We start from the raw sequence: 22,301 nt of genomic DNA, 5'->3' as shown, positions 1-22,301 counted from the left end.
GGCCCAGCTCTGGGCAGGCCCTTCCGTGGGCGGCGCCGGAGGCCAGAGGTCGCTCTGCGCCGCCGCGAACTGTGCTGGAGTCTGTGATACGGCGTCTGCGGCCAGGGATATTTCTGTCTGTGCAACAGAACTCCCCATCGCCCGCGTTCCGCAGCCTCCCGGGACCATGGTGGCCCGCCTGCTACTGCGTGCCTGGCCGCGGGGCCCTGCCGTGGGTTTGGGCGCGCCCCGCCGGCCCCTGAGCGCCGACTCCGGGCGGGGCCAGTTCCTGCAGCGCAGCATCGTGCCCACTATGCACTACCAGGACAGCTTGCCAAGGTGAGGCCCTGCCGGTCCCTGCGCCCACTCCCCATCCAGGATCAGCCCCAGTCTCACTCCAGGCTCTCACGATTCTTCTAGTGAACCTGCTTGTGACCCCAGACTCCCACCTGGGACGCTGCCACATCCCCCAGTCTGTGACTTATAGAATCTCTTGACACAGGGACCTCAGAACGCGCAAATTCTATTCTAGAACGTCCCACTGCCCTCTCACATTCTCCATCCTGACCCTTTCTCAAACTCTCTCCAATAACCCAGCTTCCAACCAGATACCCTAAGAGTTCCTCACATTTTTCCCTGCAAAATAATCAGCCTACATTTCTCCAACGCCACTCTAATCCCTCCACCTAGGGTGTTCCCTGTGGTGCTTTCATGACTGTCCCAATTCTTGCCCAGAATATGGACAGGCCAATTCCTGATACATAATAGTTATCATCCCTCAACTGCTCCCAGCATTCCGTCTTCCTCATTACTGTTACCCAGAACCCTCAGCACCACCGCCCCCTACCCCCGCCCGGCGACCGCCTGTCAACAGCACTGGGCTCTTCTAGCGCTCTCATCAGTTCCCCAAGCACACTGCAGCACTCATCTTCCTCTCCCCCAGGTCCTCAGCATTCTTGGCCCAGTCTTCACCTGGAAACCTTTCACCACTATCAAACCTTCCTCAACACGCCCCCTAAAATATCCTCCCTAACCCACACAACCTCCTGCAACTGCAGCCCACCCACACAGAATTCTAGGTACTGCCCTCAGATACCCCTCCCAAACTCTTATTCGGATTAGATCTAGAGCCCACCCAAATCATATCTATTCCTTCTCACCAGGCTACCCCTCCTCTTCTAAAACACCACCTAGAATCCACTTCCCCAGTGAAAACTGTCCCATTAAATCTTTCCCTCCTCCTTACCCTTTCTTTCACCCAGTCTTTTCTTTAATCCAGTTGCCCGTTTTCTCAGCCTTCAAACTCCAGCCTTTACCTGAGCTGTCAGACCTCCTTCTACAATGTTAGAAATTTTCCCAAATTCCTTCACCCTCTAAAATCAGATTTTACCTTTTCTACTCACCATTTAGTTCCTGGTGCCACATTCCAAATTTGTCTCAAAGATACTTTTGTCTTTCTCTCCAAACTGCCATCAGGAAACTCCCAGTCCAGGGGCTGGAGACCAGTGCTCCCCACCCCATGAATAGAACAAAGATTGTAACAGGCATCACCCCCAGCTACTGGGTTGCTGTTTTTCTTCACATCCAAGATCCCCTAAACCCATTGTCATCACTACCTACCCCCACCCTCTCAGGAAAGTCACCCAAGGTGGTTCCTGTGAAATTATGGGAGTGTGGACATCTAAAACAAAAATGAGATTAGCCCCAATCTCATTTAAATTTGGCAAGAGGTGGGGGTAGAGGAAGAAAGAGTCTTTTTGCCTGTAGGATAAGCCTGGGACACGCCTCCTCCTCCGTAAGCCTGTTGGTGCCTGTATGTAGGGGAAAGGTGAGGAGTAGTAAAACCTATGTGCTGTTTGCCAAGCCCAGCTGCAGATGGCCCTTGATTTTCTGGTGCCTGCCTGGGCTCCATCCAGGTTTAAGATCCGAGGGATTTTCTCCATTTTAGGACTGGAAAGCTGGGAATAATGAATATTCAAGATAATTTTCCCCAATCCACAGTACAAAATCTGTAGGAATTTGAAGCTACCACCCATGCATAACCTTAAACAAGGACCCCCTCCAAGCCTCCATTACCTCAGTTGTAAAGTGGGGTTTAGATACAAAATTCCTTTTATCTCTGAGATTCTAGACTGGTAAAATGTGTTACCTTTGACAATCACTTGGATGTGACGCTTGGTGAAAAGTCCTGGCTTTGAAGTCTGGTAGAACTGATTTCAGAGTCTGGATCTTACACTCTGTAAACTTCAGGCAATTCAGTTAGCTTCTCTGAGCCACAGCTTTTACCTGTGAGGTAGGAATGGAACCACACATTCATTGAGCTATTATGGCGATAGAGTGAGATGTGATGCCTAGAATGGGAAACTGTCCTGATTAGCTGGCCAGGGTGGTCCCTTTGTATTAGGTGGTCCAGCTGGATCTCCCGCTTCTTATTCCTGTGATCTCACTGCTGCCTATTGACCAAGTAGCCTAGGACTCCCTTCTTCCTGGGAACCCTTACACTATCATTTGCTTGCCTTTTATTTTTTACATTTAAAAAATATTTATTTATTTATATTTAGACAGAGGGGTAAGGAGAAAGAGAGGGAGTGAAACATCAATGTGTGGTTGCCTCTCAAATGCCCCCCTACTGGGGGCCTGGCCCACAACCCAGGCATGTGCCCTGACTGGGAATCAGCAACCTTTCCATCTGCAGGCCGGCACTCAATCCACTGAGCCACACCAGCCAGGGCGGGAAGATTTATTTGTTTGTTTGTTTATTCATTCATTCATTCATTTATTTATTTGCCTTTTGTGTTTTTACACGATACAGTCATCATTGGGATAAAGTGGTCCTGGTGGATGTCAAGACAATCCACCTGAAGGGCATTCCTTTGGAACCCAGACATTCCTGTTTTTGCCTGTTATCCTCCACACCTTGTTAACTCTGGCCTCACTTTTGAATTCTAGAGAACCTGTCATATCTGGAACACAAGTTAGATAAAGCAGAGACCACACCTAAACTAATTACTAAAATTCTGTGTCACACCAAAATATATATTTTTTGCTGATCTGATAAAAAAGTAGGTATAATTTTGATTCATTCACATTGGACAGCTATTGTGTTGTCATTTTTTAATTTGACACTCTAAGGGAAAAGAGGTCAGTGATCCTGACTAAATAGTTAAATTGCATTTTTTAAAAATTCGTGGGGCACACTGGTTGAAAATTGCTGATACAAAGTGATTAGTCATAAGAGGGCAGAGGACCAGGTCTTGAGTAAATATGCACTTTTAGGGCAAGAGGACATAAAAGTGACTGAGAAGATGGTGTCAAAACCAGCAGGGTGGGAAGAGAGAATGTTTAACTGCATCCTTCAAGGTCATCAGCTAGCAGTCTGATGGGGAAAAGAGACATAAATACGTAAATTCCGCTACATGCAGTAGAGAAGGACGCAGTGTCCTGGGATGGGTAGTGGGTAAAAGGAAGGAGCATCCAACTGCTTCATTTGACATACATTTATTAAGTGCCCATTCTGTGTCGGCCTGTGTGCCAGCGGAGGTCTGAGAAGAGGTTTCAGAGGAAGACTCCCAATGAATGGTAAGCCCCACCCCTGTACATTACCGTAAGCACAAGAGCCAACTCTGCATTTCTTCCCAGCTGCACCTTCAGTGACACCATGTTGGTAGTTTGAAATTGGGCTGGTGGGAGATTTACAGAAATTGATTAAGTGTTACAAAAAAGGCTTTCACCTCCTACCCACCGGAAAGCTGGCTTACTAACCCACCACCCCTTGGAGTGGATAACGTGAGGATGCAGAGAAGGTGGTACAATTGATTTGGAGAGGAAAGAAACTTGTTTAATGTTGATGGCAGGTGGCGGGCAAAAGGAGGGTGCTAGTCCTTCCTAGAAGTTGGGAAGGGGCTTTCTTTGGAGAGAAATTTGAAAGCTAGTATTTTCAGAGTACAGTGGACTCTCAGTGTCCTCAGGGGATTGGTTCCAGGAGCCCTCGCAAATACCACATCCACAGGTGTGCAAGTCCTTCATATAAAATGGCCCAGTATTTGCATATAATCTTATACCCTAAATCATCTCCAGATTACTTGCTGTACCTAATACAATGTAAGCAGTATGTTAATAGTTATATTTAGGGAACAATGACAAGAAAAAAAAGTCTGTATATGTTCAGTTACATATGCACTTATCATAGGCCTAACTACATAGTACATGTCAGCAACGTGACTTTCCCCCCCACATATTTTCACTCTGCAGTTGGTGGAATCCATAGATGTGGGAACCCACAGACACAGAGAGTTGACTGTAGTCAGATTTTGAGAGAGGTGAGGAGGTAGGCAAAGTACTGGAGAAGTTACAGAATACAACTTTCAGAACAGAAGGGGGGCTCTAAAGGCATAGTAAGAGTTACGTGGGGCCAAACTGGATGTTGCTAAGCAGAAGGAAGGAAATAGTAGCAGATAGGCTCTGTGCCTGAGGTGGAAGGTGTTGAAACGGGAGCAGGAAACTAGGAGGGAAATGGAAGAGATAGAATGAGCTATTTATAGACATAGATAGATATCTGCATGTCTATAAATGTACATTTAGTGTTTTTATTGCTTACTGTATGTCAGATACCTTCCTAATTTTATATGTATAAAAATACATTTAATTCTCATAATAGCTCAGTGAGCTATTATTTAAGGAATGGAGAAAGGGGGACCGGAGAGGTGAGAAATTTGCCCAGGACCACATGGGCAATAAGTGGCAGAATCCAGGCTGCAAACCCAGATCTGTGAGATTCCAAAGGCTGTGAATGTAACCTGTCCACACAGTAAATGTGTTGGAGATAACCTTGTGTTGGTGGAGTTGGGACTTAACCAGGTGGGATTTCAGGTCTCTTGGTGGGGCAGTTCCTTCCTCCAATTTGTAGATCAGAAATGGAGTCTGAGCAACCTCAAGTAATTTGCTGCCTATAACCATATAACTAGAGATTGAGTGGCAGAGCTGGGAGTCAAGCCCAGGTCTGATTCTAAATCTTGTTCTCAACATTCCTTCTTAAAAGACAGGGCCTTTAATGACTCTCATCCCCCATCAAGAAAACAAAACAAGAGGGACAATGTCTGCCTTAAGGACAGATGTCTGAATTAAACAAATTTAGCTTTGAATTAAACAAATTTAGCTTCGTGAAAAGCTCACTGTTCTGTTCCTGGTTGTTTTCTTATCCATTTCACTGTGAACCAGTACCTTCTTAACCTTGGCCGGTGTCTGCCAAGTATTAGGTAATGTGATAATGTAGACTGTATTGCTATTTGGCATTTACATTGAAGGCATTTCATATAAGGCAAAAATATAGACCTGGTAAGTTTGGCATATTCATTATGTTATTTTTTATTTTATAGAAAACAGGTGCTTTTTGTGTCCATGATAAAAAAAATTTATACAGAATCTATACTGCCTCAATGTAATTCCATTGAGAAACTTCAGTTTCTATTGTGTTAGTAACTAAAATATAAATCATCACTCTGAAAACTGGCTTAGCCTACTAATGTAAGTTCAGAGTGGAGTAAACACTCCAGAAGCTTCTTAATAAGCACTGTTTTTACAAAACCACCATTGCTTCCAATTTAGAGTTTTGTTTAAAAAGCATGTAAATTTTCATTAATGTCCCTATAGTATTAAAACAGTCTTGAGAAAAGTCAGTGGGTAACTTTGTGATTATGAAGTAGCTGGGTCAGCGTTTGGGATTTGCTGTGACCGGGAGGGGACCTGTGGTTGTCACTCAGTGCAACCTCAGTTCAGGATGGCTATAAGTAATTCAGATTTACTTTTTATATCATTGTTTGGATGGACCATGCATTGGAAATGAACTGAAGAACCACGGCCTGTGTTACAGTAAGGTTTTAAACTACATTTTATGGACAGCTTTCCAGTTTTACTAAATGGTGGCTGTATTTAGATAATTTTAAAGTATCAGTGTTCCTTTGAGTTGGCAGAGGTAACCTAACACATTCCGATTAAGTTTTGGTGCTGGGGGATTTGTCTTTCAATAAAATTTTTATTATTATTACTTTTTAAGGAAACAGGGTTCCGATTTGGGGGGGGCGGGGCTGAGAGCACTTGGGCTCTGAGCCCTTCTCTCCCACCAGACCCAGAGCTTCTCTTGCTCTCCAAAAGACTACGAGCCAAAACCATGCCCAGAATTTCCCCATGTCCTTATCTGTCCTAAAGCCAGCCCTGCACACAGGTCTCCATCCTCTCTGGAATGTGCACCCGTGGGTTTCAGAGTCACCGTCTTCTTGCAGCACCTCTTTTTCAGGATCTGGGGCGCGCTGCTCTCAGTCTCCGGATGGCAGTTCGGGGAACCATGTGCCATGCTGTGCTGGGTCATGGTGTCCCAGAGGCTGGAGCCCGAGAGGCACCCACCCAGCGTGGGACCCTGCCTCCAGGAGCGGACTTCCAACCATGCAGGGCCTAAGCCCCTGGTGGGCCCAGCATCCACCTGGCCCCACGAGTCCTCCTGTCCGTGTGGGGAGCAAGGGCCAGAGACCCAGAGTGTCCAAATGCCAAAAGCTTAGAGAGAAAGAGAGCGCCCCAATGAAATTATTGACATGAAAAAGAAAGTACACCTCACTAATACTGTCCATGTGCTTTAATTTCAATGTGGCCCAGTAGCTTCATTGCCATAGCTGTCATTGAGATCTACTGGCAGAGAATGAGGAATAAGGAAGCGTGTAGGAAGATCTGGTTCTTCCTCACAGGACTCCTGCTGGCTGAGCATGGCTCAATGGTTGACCCCCCATTTGGCTGGCCCTTGGACAGACTTGTATTGCACTTTTGTATTAATCAGTGTTGTACAATGCACAAGAAAATTGAAAAATACGACTTTTTTTTTAATCTTGAGGGAGAAAAATGCAGTTGTTCAAACTAAGAGTAGAATTCAAATCAGAGCCGACACAGGTCTAACAAAGGTATTATAGCTGTGGCCAGGAAACAGGGAGACTTGGGTAGCTTCCACCTCCCCATTTTGAATCTATTAGTGTACAAGTTCGGTCCAGAAAGTGCCCAGCTATGTAATATGAAAAATGGAGACATTTATTGAAGAAGATACAAGAAACTGTACATAGGACAGTGATGCCTCAGTACCCTTCATGATAGGCACCTTAGGACCTCACACAGTTCTCTCAGCATCTCTTCCACTGTTCAAAACACTCTGCAAAATCCTCTGTCGGAATCGCCAGCAACAGGCTCATTGTATTTTCCTGAATTGCATCAACAGTCCGACGTCTCTTCCCTTTCAAAGGGTGATTTGAGTTTTAGCTGGAAGTCACAGGGCATCAAATCTAGGCTGTGGGGAGGCTAAGTCACCTAGGTGATTTGATGTTTCACCAAAAATGCTGCATGAGATGCAGCCATTTCATTTGTATTGCATCTCTCAACCTGTGAAGAACATTGAGGTAGTACTCCTTACTAATTGTTTGGCCCGGAGGGGCAAACTCATGATGGACACCACCTTCCCAATCAAAAAACACAGTTAACATGATCTTGATCTTGCTGTGACTTTGTTGTGCCTTCTTTGGGTGTGGAGAACCAGGCAACTTCCGTTGGGGAGACTGGGCCTTCATTTCTGGATCATAGCTGTAGACCTGATTCATCTCCAATTGTGACCTTCTTGAGGAAACCTGGTTCATAGGTAGCAGTTTGAATCAAGTCATTAGTACCCCCAGCATGATATTCCTTCTGCTCTGATAGCAGAAACTGTGGAATACATTTTGCCACGACACATTTCATGCCAAGATCCTGTGTCAAAATCTCAGACACAGTAGATTTTGGAATCCCCAGATCAGCCTCCAGTTCTTAGACCATCAGTCACCCATCTTTGTTGATTGCAGCCCGTACACATTTACCACTCTCAGGTGTTCTTGTGGCGGGCCTTCTAGGACGTGGGTCACTTTTAACATATTCTCAACCATCTTCGAAGCATTTGTGCCACACTTTTGTTTATGTTGCACTGATTGCATCATCCCCAAAAGCATTCTGAATCATCCGAATAGTTTCTATGGAGGAATGTTCAAGCTTAATGCAAATTCATTGCTCTGTTCACTCATTTTGAATGTGATAGCCACACACTACACATGCTCACTCACAGCATATATACCACCCCCACTGAGTAGTACAGTGAAGTCGTCATTGTTCACACATGCACATTCTAGTCCACTCTCCTTGGCTGCCAGGTTACACTGATGTTATGCAAACCATTCTTGTTATATTAGCAATGGCTGGACTTTTTTCTGGACAGACTTTGTATATACTAATTTAGCTTATGAAATTCATTATTAATAAAATTATTTTACTTAAAAATATGAAATATACTTAAAATTTTTAGAAAGTTACCCATGATACTTAAAGCATCAGTAAACCTATCAACTCTAATTTGTCTGTGGTTTCATATTGTTGGGGGTGTTTTTTTGGAAGGAAATTATCCATTAATTAGTTTATTATTTTGGGTTGTGAAGCTAATTAACCTGTTTCACATATCATCACCCTTACATCGACCTTGCTTTCCTCCTCAGGCTGCCTATTCCCAAACTTGAAGACACCATTAGGAGATACCTCAGTGCGCAGAAGCCTCTCTTGGATGATGAGCAGTTCAGGTAAATGCTGAGAACCCTGAACGACCGTGGTTGGGTGGTTCAAGAGAAGCTGGCAAGTAATGGGGAACTGTGCTTCAGGAAGAATCTGCAATTTGATTAGGTTTCCAGGGACCTGGGACCTAATCTCTACATTTGTAAATTCAGGAAATAAGTTTTTTTACTCATGAAGGGCTGACCAGGTCTCTCTAACCAGACTCAACAGGTGATAGTTTATAAGCCAGAATGGCAAATTTGCACAGAATCTTGGCAGACGTACCTGGGAGGCTTGCTGGTATTGGCCATTTGCAGCAGGTATGTGCTCCTGGTGAGGAGATCCATTGAGGAGAGCATATGGCAGACCAGAAGTTTGCTTGGTGAGCATGTGTGCTGGGTTGGATAGTGCACCCCCAAAATTCATATTCTTTTCAGAACTTCAGTACATGAGCTTATTTACAAGTGAGGTCATTACAGATGTAACCAGCTAAGGTGAGATGATACTGGAGTAGGACGTGTCCTTAATCCAATGTGACTGGTGTCCTTACAAGAAGAGAAGAAACAGAGACAGCTATGTGATGATGAAGGCGGAGATGGTGGTACGTCAGCAAGCCAAGGAATGCCGAGGATAGCTGGGAAATCACAGAAGCTAAGAGAAAGGCATGAGTAGCTTCTCCTCTAGAGTCTTCAGAGAGAATATGATACTGTCAATGCCTTGATTTTGTACTTCTAGCCTCCAAACCTATGAGAGAGTAAATTCCTGTTATTTTGAACTCTCCAGTTTGTGATACATTGTTATTGTAGGAAAGTAATACAGCATGGAATTGGGAAATAATACTAGATATTGTAAAAAAGTGGATCGTATTAAGGTCTTACATCCTAGCATAGTACTCTTTCTGTGATGGGATTTTTTTGTGCAGGTAGCTGGCATTGTCATTGAAACCACAGAGTCCTTCACTGGACAGTGATGGAAAAACACAGATGAACTGTTCATAATCTAGTCTTCTACTTTTAAGTATTCCTTATTAGTCTCTTGAAGCTTCTGTTGATATGGCGATAGTTTAACAGCTCCCAGTTATTGAATATTATGTTTCAAACTATCCAAAATCTGTAGCTTTATAAATATTTTTTCATCTTGTAAGGTGGTGTATGATCTCTGTTTTATGCACAAAGAAACTGAAACTCAGACCAAGGAACTTCCTGCAGGTGCCACAGTTTGAAAGTGACAGAGCTAGAATTCAGACTTAGCTCTTTTTGACCCCAAAGCTTATATCCTTTTGTCCATGCCACCCTGCCTGCCTCTGAGATTACAGATAGTTTTATGCAATGTTGACTGATTTTCCCAGTCATTTATTTTTTATTTATTTTTAATTATATTTTATTGATTATGCTATTACAGTTTTCCCAATTTTCCCCCCTTAATCCCCCCTTCACCCTGCACCCCCCCATCCCTCCAGCATCCCCCATACCCCTTAGTTCATGCCCATGGGTTGCATATGTAAGTTGTTTGAGTCCTCTGTTTCCTATACCATTTTTGCCTCTCCCTGTCTATTTAATGCCTACCACTTATGCTTCTTCTTCCCTGTACCTTTTCCCCCTATTCCTCCCCTTCCCCTGCTCACTGAAAACCCTCTGTGTGATGTCCATTCCTCTGATTCTTTTCCTGTTCTAGTTTTTGTTGTTTTTCTTTCTTTTATTTTTTTTAGGTTCATTTGTTGGTAGTTGTGAGTTTGTTGTCATTTTACTGCGCATAGTTTTGATCTTCCTTTTCTTAGATAAACCCCTTTAACATTTTATATAATTATGACTAATGACTTGGTGATGATGAACTCCTTTAACTTGACCTTATCTGGGAAGCACTTTATCTGCCCTTCCATTCTAAATGATAGCTTTGCTGGATAGAGTAATCTTGGATGTAGGTCCTTGCCTTTCATGACTTGGAATACTTCTTTCCAGCCCCTTCTTGCCTGCAAGGTTTCTTTTGAGAAATCAGCTGATAGTCTTATGGGAACTCCTTTGTAGGTGACGCTTTCCTTCCCTCTTGCTGCTTTTAAGATTGTCTGTTTGTCTTTAATCTTGGATAACTTTATGATGATGTGCCTTGGTGTGTTCCTCTTTGGGTCCAACTTCTTTGGGATTCTGTGGGCTTCCTGGGCTTCCTGGAAGTCTATTTCCTTTACCAGATTGGGGAAGTTTTCCTTCATTATTTGTTCAAACAAGTTTTTAATGTCTTGCTGTTGTTCTTCTGGCACTGCTATAATTTGGATATTGGAATGTTTCAGGTTGTCCCAGAGATTCCTCAGCCTCTCTTCATTTTTTTGGATTCTTGTTTCTTCATTGTGTTCTGGTTGGATGTTTATTTCTTCCTTTTGGTAACAAATTGTTGCTTTGAGTCCTGGTTTCCTTCTTCTCCCTGTTGGTTCCCTGAATATTTTACTTTATTTCATTTTGGGTATCTTTCATTTGTTTTTTCACTTTTTGACCGAGCTCAGTCAGTTCTGTGAGCATTTTGATTACCAGGGCTTTAAATTTTCCACCAGACAGGTTGGTTGGCTATCTCCTCCTTGCTTAGCTCTCTTTTGGAGGTTTTGCTTTGTTCTTTCATTTAGGCCATATTTGTTTGCACCTGTTAAGTTGTAAGGGGGTGGGGCCTTAGGTATTCACCTGGGCAGGGCAATCCTTCTTGCTGCCCTGCGGAGGGGCCTGTAAGGGAGCGGCCAGAGAGGGAACAGAGCAGCTTCCCTGCTTGTCTCGAGCACACTTTCTAACAGACTCTCATGTGAGACTGGGAGTTTCTCCCACTGTGGCAGTCACCACAGTCCATAGTCAGCTCTGAGTCTTAGTTTGGCGTAAAGACAGCCCCTCCGATGCAGCCTGCCCCCTCCCTGCAGCCAGCCCCACCCCCACAGTCTGCCGCCTCACTGTGGTTTTTCTTCCCCTGCCACCTTACCAGTCTGGTTGTTCTGATGGACTGTTTCTTTAATTCCTTGGTTGTTGCAGTTTCATGCAGTTTGATTTTTCTGGCACTTCTGGTTGTTTATTGATTTTAGATTGGTTGTTATCCTCCTTTTGGTTGTGCAAGGAAGCAAAGGGTTTCTACCTGCGCCTCCACCTTGGCTGGAACTCGCCAGTCAGTCATTTAAAAATGATACACTAGCCTTAGCCTGGGTGGCTCAGGTGGTTGGAGCATCATCCTATAAACCGAAAGTTCAAGGTTCAGTCCCTGGTTGGGGCGCATATGAGAGGCGGCCGATTGATATTTCTCTCTCACCTCGGTGTTTCTCTTTCTCTCTCTGTTCCCGTCTCTAAATATCAGTAAGCATATCCTCAGGTGAGGATAAAAAATAAGGTATCTTAGATTTATTTGTTTTGAATTTATTCTTGTTCTTCTGATCAGAGTACTTTCCGATCTTGGTCCTAGGTTCTAGGGTACACTATTGGGGACTCAAAGTTCTGTATATGAGTTTTTGGTCATGAATCTAAAAATCATGTACTTTCTGCCATTATTTGATTCTGTCTTTTCCTGAACATTTCAGGAAAACGGAAGAACTTTGCAAGAGTTTTGAAAATGGGATCGGACAAGAACTGCACAAGCAGCTGGTTGCTCAGGACAAGCAGAATAAACACACGAGCTACATTTCAGGTAGGTAGGACGGGCTGTGGGCATAACTTTTCCCCGAGCCCTCCGTAACTGAAAGTAAGGCAGCTCTCTCCTGTTCGGTCTCAAAAATATCTTTGGTGGAACCACACTGAAATGATGTCATTCTCTCTCCCTGAGGTAAACGATAAGGCTGAGTTCATGCTCAAGATCAACAGCTTGCTTCCTCTTCAGGTGGGGTCAGGACAGCACTAATCATTGGTTCTCACTGAAGAGGCTGCAGGATGAAGTCCCTGTGTGTATCATTCTAGGTCCTTCACAGTCTGGTCTAAGGGCCCTCTCCAGTCTTTGCTCTTACCATTCTCTCTGCCACACTGCATGCTTCAACAGAGCAGAACAACGCATTTCCTCAGCCCATTAATTCTTGTGTGCCTTTACTCATGTTGCCTCCACTGCCAACTTTTGCCTGGGAAATTCTTCCTTCAAGACTCAGGTAGGGTGCTTGCCAAAGGCGATGAAAAGGCACAGACGTCCAGTTGTACAGTTAGTCAGGGGACGTAAGGCACAACATGGTGACTGCAGTTAATATACTGTATTGTAAAATTGCTCAGAGTGCAGACCTTAAGAATTCTCATCATAAGAAAATTGATTTTGTAACTGTGTATGGGAATGGATATTAACTAACTTACTGTGGTGATCATTTCACAGTATCACGATAAATATAAATATGGAATCATCATAGGGTACACCTGAAACTAGTATTTTGTTTTATGCCAATTATGTGCTTAATGGAAAATAAAGTAGGTTGATTTTTTAAAGTATGTTTTATTGATTATGCTATTATAGTTGTCCTATTTCTTTCTCCCCTTTATTCCCCTCCTCTTAGCACCCCCTGTCCCACCAGCAATCTTCCCCTCCTTAGTTCATGTCCATGGGTTGTACATATAAGTTCTTTGACTTCTCCATTTCCTATACTGTTCTTAACTCCCCCTGTCTATTTTGTGTCTACTTATGCTTCTTATTCCCTGTCTTATAACCTTTTCCCTCATTCTTCCCCCGCCCCTCCCCACTGATAACCCTCCATGTGATCTCCATTTCTGTGATTTTGTTTCTGTTCTAGTTGTTTGCATAATTTGTTTCTGTTTTTTAGGTACAGTTGTTGATAGTTGTGAATTTGTTGTCATTTTACTGCGCATAGTTTTGATCTTCTTTTCTCAGTAAGTCCCTTTAACATTTTATATAATAATGACTAATGACTTGGTGATGATGAACTCCTTTAACTTGACCTTATCTGGGAAGCACTTTATCTGCCCTTCCATTCTAAATGATAGCTTTGCTGGATAGTGTCATCTTGGATGTAGGTCCTTGCCTTTCATGACTTCAAATACTTTTTTCCAGCCCCTTCTTGCCTGCAAGGCTTCTTTTGAGAAATCAGCTGATAGTCTTATGGGAACTCCTTTGTAGGCAGCTGTTTCCTTTTTTCTTGCTACTTTTAAGATTCTCTCCTTATATTTAATCTTGAGTAATGTAATTATGTGTCTTGGTGTGTTTCTCCTTTTGATATGTATCCCCATTCTCTAAATGGTATACCTATATTACGGAGTTTTAACTTTTTTTTTGTTTTAGGCATTGTCTATATACCCCCACTCATACATGCCCATTCCCTATCCCTTATTTTCATAGTATAATTATTTGTAATTTTGGTCAGCATTTACCAATAATTTTAGTATTCAGCATTTACACTGTTGTAATCATGTAAATGCTGTTGTCAGCTGAGTTGTATAGCACACTAGGATTGTTTTTTCTTTCTGATATGAACTTTTTGTTTTTTCTGAAGTCAATTGTTAGTTTATACTTTCTTATGTTTAGCTTTCTATGTCCTTAATAGTTTATCTGGGCATCTTTTAAGCTTTCACCTTTCTCGTCATCTGTAGTTGCTGTAGTTGGTTTGTTTTGCCCTCTTTTTCAGGTGCCTCACAATCCTCTTCTGTTGTTTTAGATATGAATGAGGTAGTAAAAGGCAGCCGTAGGCTCTGTGGACGAGGGTGGAGTTGTCAGTCACAGCTTCACTGTAATGTGCTCTGGCTCAGCCAGGTCCTCGGGTGCCCCTTGGGTCAGTGTCTGTGGGTTAGGCTCCCAGGGAAGGCTTTTCCAGAAAACTGCCAAAAGGTATTTTCCTGGTCACTATTGCTTAGAAGTGGGAAGAAGCTTGAGATCTCAACTGAGATTTATATCTTACAATTTTACTTTTTCCAGAGAATAAAACTTAAGTCTTCTACTGGAGTGGGAAGAGTATCTGGGAGGTGGGAGTGGGAGTCTAATTATATAACTTTTCAACCAGATGTGTTGGCTGCCGATTCCTGAGCCCCCTGGGAATCTGCACATCATGTTATTTCTTGTCATTCTCTGCTCTTGGCTTAGGGCCGGCTTTCTTGAGTCTGCTTTAGTCATTACCAGTGGCCTAAATAAATGCTTTTCATCTTCTAGTATTTGCTCTTTTCTCTTCTTTTGTTGTCTTTGCCTTACTGGTTTTTGTCTTTTCAAAATTATTTTACTGAAGGGATCAGAGGCATAAATTCACATCTTTTTCCATCAAATGTGTTTCACACACCTGCTCCTTAGTGTGTCTTTTCTCTTACCGTTGCGGTGCATTTCATTGTTTAGTTTTATTTGTCTCCCGCACCATCGATCTTTCAAATCGAAGTCCATGTCCTGTTCCTCTCTAGATCCCCTGGACCAGGGCCTGATTCTCAAGGAGTGACGTGGTATAAGTGGCCCAACAAATGAATAATAGATTACTTTTCTGTTTATTAATCCTTTCCCCAGTGCTTTACATGTGAAAATTATTTACTCTAATGGAAAGTGGCCTTTAATAGCAGAGTTCATTCATGCTTGCTAATCCCGGCAGGGGGATTTGTCTTCCTTTGAAGACAAATTTTCTGATAAAATATTGCTTTTTACAACTGCTTCTGGTATTTTTACAAGCAAAACACCCACTGGAGTGCAGAGACCTGGTTTGAGTGGTCCACACACACTCAGAGTCATCTCTGACTGCTTTTTGACCATTTCCTGAAAGAGGGCGTGCACCAGTGTGCATGGTACACAGAACAGTGGCGAAGGCCTCCCCCATGTTTGGGAGACAGTGAGTGTGAATGTGTCTCTGAAAGGAGACAGGGCAAGGGAACCCTAAGGAGTTGGGGTGGGAATTAACAACTACTCTGTTCTAGCTTGAAGGTGTTAGTGTATTTTATTCATTTAAGAGTCAAGAAAGAAAACAAAATGAGGAAGGAAATGCAATTAACAAACATTAGGGGAATGCGAATCAAAACCACAGAGCTGGTTACTCACTAGATTGGCTCCGTCAGAAAGACAAACGATAACAGACACTGCGAAGGATGTGGGGAAACTGGAACCCTCACACCCTGCTGGTGGTTACCGTGCAGCCCCTCAGAATGTTAAACACACACTTACCTCATGACCCACCAGTTTCACTCCTTGCTATTAATATACCCACAAGAGAATTGGGAACATATATCCACACAGAACTTGTATGTACCAGCATCATTCGTAATAACCAAAAATGAAACAACCCAAATACCCATCAGCTGATGAATGGATAAACAATGTGCTATATTTATATAATGGAGCATTATTCAGCCACGAAAAGAAATGAAGAACTGATACATGCTAAAACATGGATAAACCTCAGAAACATTATTATAAGGGATAGAAGCCATATGTAAAATGCCACATTGTATATGATCCTGTTTCTATAACATGAATTATTACAGAGCAGAATCAGGAAATTCTTCCCACTGGAGGTTGTCATTACTTTTGCATATGCTTGATTATTTTTTCTTTCTCAAATTACATTTTTAGTGCCTGCATTAACTTTTTATGGTGTTCTTTTTTTATTTATATATTTTAGGCCCCTGGTTTGATATGTACTTAACTGCTCGAGACCCCATTGTCCTGAACTTTAACCCATTTATGGCATTCAACCCTGACCCGAAGCCTGAGTATAATGACCAGCTCACCCGAGCAACCAACATGACCGTGTCTGCCGTCCGCTTTTTGAAGACGTTCCGGGCCGGCCTTCTGGAGCCGGAAGTGTTTCACCTGAACCCTGTCAAAAGTGACACTGATACCTTCAAGAGACTCATACGCTTTGTGCCTTCCTCTCTGTCTTGGTATGGTGCCTACTTGGTCAATGCATATCCACTGGATATGTCCCAGTATTTTCGGCTTTTCAATTCAACTCGTTTACCCAGACCCAGTCGGGACGAACTCATCACTGATGAGAAGGCCAGGCACCTCCTGGTCCTGAGAAAAGGAAACTTCTATGTCTTTGATGTCCTGGATCAAGATGGGAACATTGTGAGCGCCTCTGAAATCCAGGCCCATCTGAAGTACATTCTCTCGGACAATAGCCCTGCCCCTGAGTTCCCACTGGCGTATCTGACCAGTGAGAACCGAGATGTGTGGGCAGAGCTCAGACAGAAGCTAGAGAGTGGCGGCAATGAGGAGGCCCTGAGGAAGGTGGACTCTGCCGTGTTCTGCCTCTGCCTAGATGACTTCCCCATTAAGGACCTTGTCCACTTGTCCCACAACATGCTGCATGGTGATGGCTCAAACCGCTGGTTTGATAAATCCTTCAACCTCATTATAGCCAAGGACGGCACTGCCGCTGTCCACTTTGAGCACGCTTGGGGCGATGGTGTCGCAGTGCTCAGGTTTTTCAATGAAGTGTTTAAAGACAGCACTCAGGCCCCTGCCATCATCCCGCAGGGCCAGCCGGCCAGCACAGACTCTTCCGTGGCGGTGCAGAAACTCCAGTTCAGGCTGAATGATGCCTTAAAGACTGGCATCAGCGCTGCCAAGGAGAAGTTCGATGCCACCATGAAAACCCTCACCATTGACTCCATCCAGTTTCATAGAGGAGGCAAAGAATTCTTGAAGAAGCAGAAGCTGAGCCCTGACTCAGTGGCCCAGCTGGCCTTCCAGATGGCCTTTTTGCGGCAGTACGGCAAGACGGTGGCCACGTATGAGTCCTGTAGCACTGCAGCATTTAAGCATGGGCGCACCGAGACCATCCGCCCCGCCTCCGTCTTCACGAGGAGGTGCTCTGAGGCCTTCGTCAGGGAGCCCTCCAAGCACAGCGCAGGGGAGCTTCAGCAGATGATGGCTGAGTGCTCCAAATACCACAGCCAGCTGACCAGAGAAGCAGCCATGGGTGAGATGGGGGTGGGGAGCTTGCCCTTGGGTCTTGTTGCCCTCAGCACTGGGGTACGCCTCAGTAATGCTCTACTCCATATCTGATTTCCTCCCCTTCCCTAGGTTTAATCTGTCTACCAGCTCCCGGGTGATTACTTTTTTCTACCTTAATAGTCTGAACAGCCAGACGGGACACTAGAGGTCAAAATGTTCTCTTCTAAGCTGGGATGATGAAATGCATCTAACTATCCTCACTGAAGGTCACTTTCATCTGTGACACGCGGTTCTCTGTTTATGGGCCGTTAGACTAAGTTTTGACAATTTAGGGTTTCTAACCCTGCAGCCCCTCTTCACTTCAGATGTGGTGTGTTGACTCCCTGTAAACAGGTCGTCTCAGCAGCTCTTCTCAGACCAAAGTGTCATCCTTCTGTGTCTCTTTGAGACCTGGAAAGGACCTGGAGGGTCCAATCCCTTCATGCAGCCAAATTCTGGCACTAAAAGAGACCTCTGGTCTCATCCTTCTCCATTTCACAGGCCGGCGGCTGAGGCCACGGGCGCAGGGGTCCATAGGAAATGAGCAGTGAAGGTGAATTAGAACCCTTTCCAGTTCGTTCCACCGACTCACTTGTTTTACACTTGACTTGGACTTTGCGTTTTGTCTTAGTTTTTGAGTCTGGAGCTCTCTTCATATACTCACTTTTGAGTGTTTGACTAAATTGACTTAGTTTCAGACTTTTAAAATCATTTGACGCTCATTTTTAACTCAGCTGTTGACAGCTTTTTCTTAAGAAAATATTCTAGAATGAGCTGCTTCAGAGGTTGGTGAGCTGGAGGTGTGCAGGCAGAGGTAGACAGACCCTTTTTCTCTCCAGGATGCTGTGAAGGGGACTTGTGCGTGGGTGGGAGGTTTGGCGAAGTGCCTTTCAGTTCTGCGATTCTGAGACTGTTTTTTGTTTTGTCTCCTGCAGGCCAGGGCTTTGACCGACACTTATTTGCTCTGCGGTACCTGGCAGCAGCCAAAGGGGTTGCCCTGCCTGAGCTGTATCTGGACCCTGCATACAGGCAGATAAACCACAACATCTTGTCCACAAGCACGCTGGCCAGTCCAGCAGTGAACATTGGCGGCTTTGCCCCCGTGGTCCCTGATGGCTTTGGCATTGCGTATTCTGTTAATGACAACTGGATGGGCTGCAATGTCTCCTGCTACCCAGGCCGCAATGCCCGGGAGTTTCTCCAGTGTGTGCACAAGGCCTTAGAAGACATGTTTGATGCCATGGAAAGTAAATCCATCAAAACTTAGCTACTGGGCAGGTTAAGAGCCCCCATCACTTCATCTACATGAAAATTAAAGCCCTTGTAGCCAATAGGTGCTATTCTGTGACTAATGAAAGGAATCATGAGGTGCCTGTGCAGCCTGAGCTTTCAAGTCATGTGGTTTTAAAGCTAAACATGTAACTTCTAAGTGGACTTAGATCACAATGAAAAATAATGTGAGATTTCAATTTTATGGGTATTTGGTCAGGAGGTAGAATTTGGAAAAATAACTCAGGATATTTATTGTTGAAGCAGAAATAAAATTTAATTGTTGCTTGGAGATTTTTTTTTTTTTTAACCTAATTTCCTAATCTCTACGAAGAACTTTCCAACAATAAATTCAATAGGCTCAGGAAGTTCCCATTGGCTCCTGGCTCTTCTGGTGATGGTGGGAGACGCTGTATCATGTTCCCTGTACATTTGCTGCTTTGTCCTGGGACATCCTCTCTTTAAAAATCCTCTTTATTTTTCTGAATGAATTGCTGATGCTCGATTCAGATAGTACTGCAATGAAAGTTATTCCCATGGATTTAGGGATTTGTACTTTACTAGTCTTCCAGACAAATGAAGATTTATAATTGGTGTGTATTTATTTAAACCAGTTGAATCTTACGTGCTAATCATGGCCTGATGCACAAGTGATCACTTTGTACATTTTGCACTTGAAACTTGTCCATTGAGTGACGTGATCATAGAATTTTAACAATTTACTGGTAGAACACTGCTGTAACATGAAAGGAAGGGTGGTGTTATTTTTTTGAAAAGGAAAGGTTTTTGTTGGTGTTTAATTTTATCTGCACTCCCAGTGGCTTGCCCAGTGAGTTACTGGACAGCTGGGATTTGAATTCTGGTGTGAGCCAGGCACCACGCACTTCCCATGCACTGCCTCATCCAGTCCTCCTTATAGTTCACGCACACGTGCCTGCATGTCCTCTCACCCGACTCCACCCACTCTTCACTCGGTGATTATTTAACGAATAACCAGCAGGTACCAGGTCCTCTGCATTCGGTGGTCTGATCAGATGCGCGAGGACTGCCAGCGCACACGAAACAGTGCGGCTCTCACTCATGAACCACGATCAGGGACACCCGAGTGCCCGGTGTCCTCGTTCTGCCAGGTCCTTGCTTTGTGACCACAAGTTATTTTGCCTCTCCAGACTGTGAGTTCTGTAACACGAGGGCAATTCCGGAAACACGGGTGTGGAATGAGCTGTAGCGATACAGGTAAAGCATGTTCATCCACTCTCATCTTCCACTGTCCCCACTTCTAGCAGCTCTGCCTTCTGCTACTACAAGATGGCAGACTGAGGTCCTAAAGTGTGGGGCAGGGAACTGAATTCCGGGGTGATGAGGGCAGGGCTCAGAAGAAACGCACCACTGTGTTGACTAACCTCATTGAGGAGCAATGTCCGAGCTAAAGTGCACTCGTTTTCACATGGAGAAAATGGGGTCCTGAGAGGAAAAGTACTTGTGCAGGGGTGTGCAGCAAGTCAGACACTGAGCCCAATGCCCTTCTATTCAAACACACTGCGATACCAAAGCACTCAAAACAGCTAACCTTGGAACAGACTCGTGTGTGTGGAGTGAAGTAGGGGCCCAATTTTATTCTATTGTAGAAGGGTAACACAACTAGCCCAGCACTTTATGGATGAGTTAATAATTTCCCCACTGATCTGCAGCATCAGCTGTCATTGACCAGTCTTCGTACGTACACGGGTCTGTTTGTACCAGAGTGCCAAAACTACGCTGACTTAATTGCTACTGTTCTGAGTGTGTTGTGTCTGGTAGAGGCAGTCTCCCACCTGTGTTGTATCATCGATTTCAGAATAAAGTTCTGTTTAAAAAGAAAACTGAGATTTTTGACAAGAATTTAATATATAAATGCATTTGTTGAAAATTGTCTTTATAATATTGTCTTCCTACCCATTACTAATAGTATAGGTCTCCATTTATTTAGGCTTTAACACCTTTCAATAAAGTTTAATAATTTCCTGTTGAGGACAGAAACCTCTTTGATAGGCTTAAATCTCTATTTTTTATTGCTATTTATTTTTTAAAGTGTATTTTTTTTAGAGAGGAAGGGAGAAAGAGGAGAGAAACATCGATCAGTTGTCTCTGGCACACCCCTGTCCAGGAAGTGGCCCGAAACCCAGGCATGTGCCTGGATGGGGAATTGAGCCAGTGACCTTTTGCTTTTCAGGACAACGCCCAACCCACTGAGCCACACTGATCAGGATTTTTTTTTTTTGCTATTTTAAACGGCACTCTTTTGAATTATATTTTGCATGTTGCCAGTGTATTGAAATGTATTTGATTTCTGTATATTGATCTTAAATCCAGAACGTGTTCATGCTTTTGGGTTTTTTTTAACAGAAAATACTAATCTGAAAAATGAGTTGTTTCTTCCTTTTCAGTCCTTTACCCTTTTTATTGTTTCACCCCACTGCGGGGTACCCGCAAGCATGATGCACAGCTGTGACTGAGGGCACCCTCGTCTCGGGGGGGGTAAACACCTCACCTGTTCCAGGTTTTCTGTAGATGCCCTTTGAGGTGAGGGTAGTTCTTTTCTGTTTCTACTTTGCAAAGGGTTTCTGTGGTTCTGTTTTTTAATGGCTGCTGCATTTTACTTAATACTTCTGCATTTATTGACATAATCTACTTTATTTTTTCCTTTTAATTAATGATTTTTTTGGTTCCTTTATCTCCTGAAAGATGAGAAGGTAATTTAAAATATAAACAAAACCTCGAGATCCTTTTAGTATGTCTTTATGAGCTTAACATGTACCAGCTGGTACAGAAACCCAGCCAGTTGCTTCCATTTGTTTGCTTTCAGGCTGGGAAGGGGACTCGACCCAGGGGGCAGGGGGCTGGAAGGCCTGCTGGCTGAGGAAGGGCTGATGTCCAGGACAGAGAAGAGCAGGCCCACAGGGAACCAGGAACACGAAACCTAGAGGAAACGAGATGTAGCTGCCAGACCGGAGAGGGGAGAAGGTAGGCGCTCCTTCACCACTCTTGGACATGGCCACCTTTACCTGAAATTGGAGGATCCCCTTCCTAGTGCCCCACAACCATCCTGGGAGTGGGCCATTCAGAAAATGAAACACTAATTTTGCTTCCAAAGAATTCCAGGTTCCTGAAGAACACTGGAGAAATAAGGTCTCTTATAATAGGTTTTCCAAATGGTGGATTCACTAGTGGGAAGGCATGCACATGCCCTCATGGCCTTACTGTGCATTAAACCACTCTGTCCACTGTGTGGGGGTCTTCAGACCCAGGGAACCAGGCCCATGACTGCCATCCCCACTCCTCCACAGAGCTGTCTGGGGCCAGCACACAGAAGTGTGACCACAAAGGCAACAAACAAGGACCAGGAGCTACCGGGGGCACGGAGGCCGACAGCACAGAACTTTCACACTGACTTCCGCCTCGGAAGGAGACCAGTCACAGCAAGTGAATGAAGATCTAATGATTACCCAGCTGGAATTTATTTATAGAGCAATTCATGCCTGGCCTAGACTGCTGACCCCTGCAGTCCCTTCTGGCCCTGGAATATGAAGTGACACCAGCTAACAGAGATACCTACATTTTCTTAAGAG

At 44.1% G+C, this 22,301-nt stretch overlaps 1 protein-coding gene across 2 annotated transcripts; it reads left to right on the top strand.

Annotated features, from left to right (window-relative positions):
* The first annotated feature begins 37 nt into the window (after nucleotides 1–37).
* On the top strand, nucleotides 38–20,555 carry CPT2 (carnitine palmitoyltransferase 2). Of its 2 annotated transcripts, XM_045857553.1 has the most exons (5): nucleotides 38–318; nucleotides 8,526–8,606; nucleotides 12,116–12,222; nucleotides 16,106–17,410; nucleotides 18,360–20,555. In XM_045857553.1, the coding sequence occupies exons 1-5, from the start codon at nucleotides 167–169 to the stop codon at nucleotides 18,689–18,691; spliced, it is 1,977 nt and encodes a 658-aa protein (XP_045713509.1). In that variant the 5' UTR covers nucleotides 38–166; the 3' UTR covers nucleotides 18,692–20,555. The 2 variants fall into 2 exon arrangements, with proteins under 2 accessions (XP_045713509.1, XP_045713510.1); XM_045857554.1 differs by lacking the exon at nucleotides 12,116–12,222 and having other exon boundaries at nucleotides 181–318.
* Nucleotides 20,556–22,301: the final 1,746 nt, after the last annotated feature.

The sequence above is a fragment of the Phyllostomus hastatus genome, unplaced genomic scaffold, assembly GCF_019186645.2.
Source record: "Phyllostomus hastatus isolate PE091 unplaced genomic scaffold, TTU_PhHast_1.1 phas_contig_147, whole genome shotgun sequence".
In the NCBI taxonomy this organism is placed as follows: Eukaryota; Metazoa; Chordata; class Mammalia; order Chiroptera; family Phyllostomidae; genus Phyllostomus; species Phyllostomus hastatus.
The sequence above is the reverse complement of the archived record's forward strand: the minus strand, read 5'-3'. Positions and strand labels throughout refer to the sequence as shown.

Coding starts and splice junctions, on each gene's coding strand:
- CPT2 (XM_045857553.1), top strand. CDS start 167: ATGGTGGCCCGCCTGCTACTGCGTGCCTGGCCGCGGGGCCCTGCCGTG. Junction 12,223..16,105: donor ACACACGAGCTACATTTCAG/GTAGGTAGGACG, acceptor TATATATTTTAG/GCCCCTGGTTTGATATGTAC. Junction 17,411..18,359: donor GACCAGAGAAGCAGCCATGG/GTGAGATGGGGG, acceptor TGTCTCCTGCAG/GCCAGGGCTTTGACCGACAC.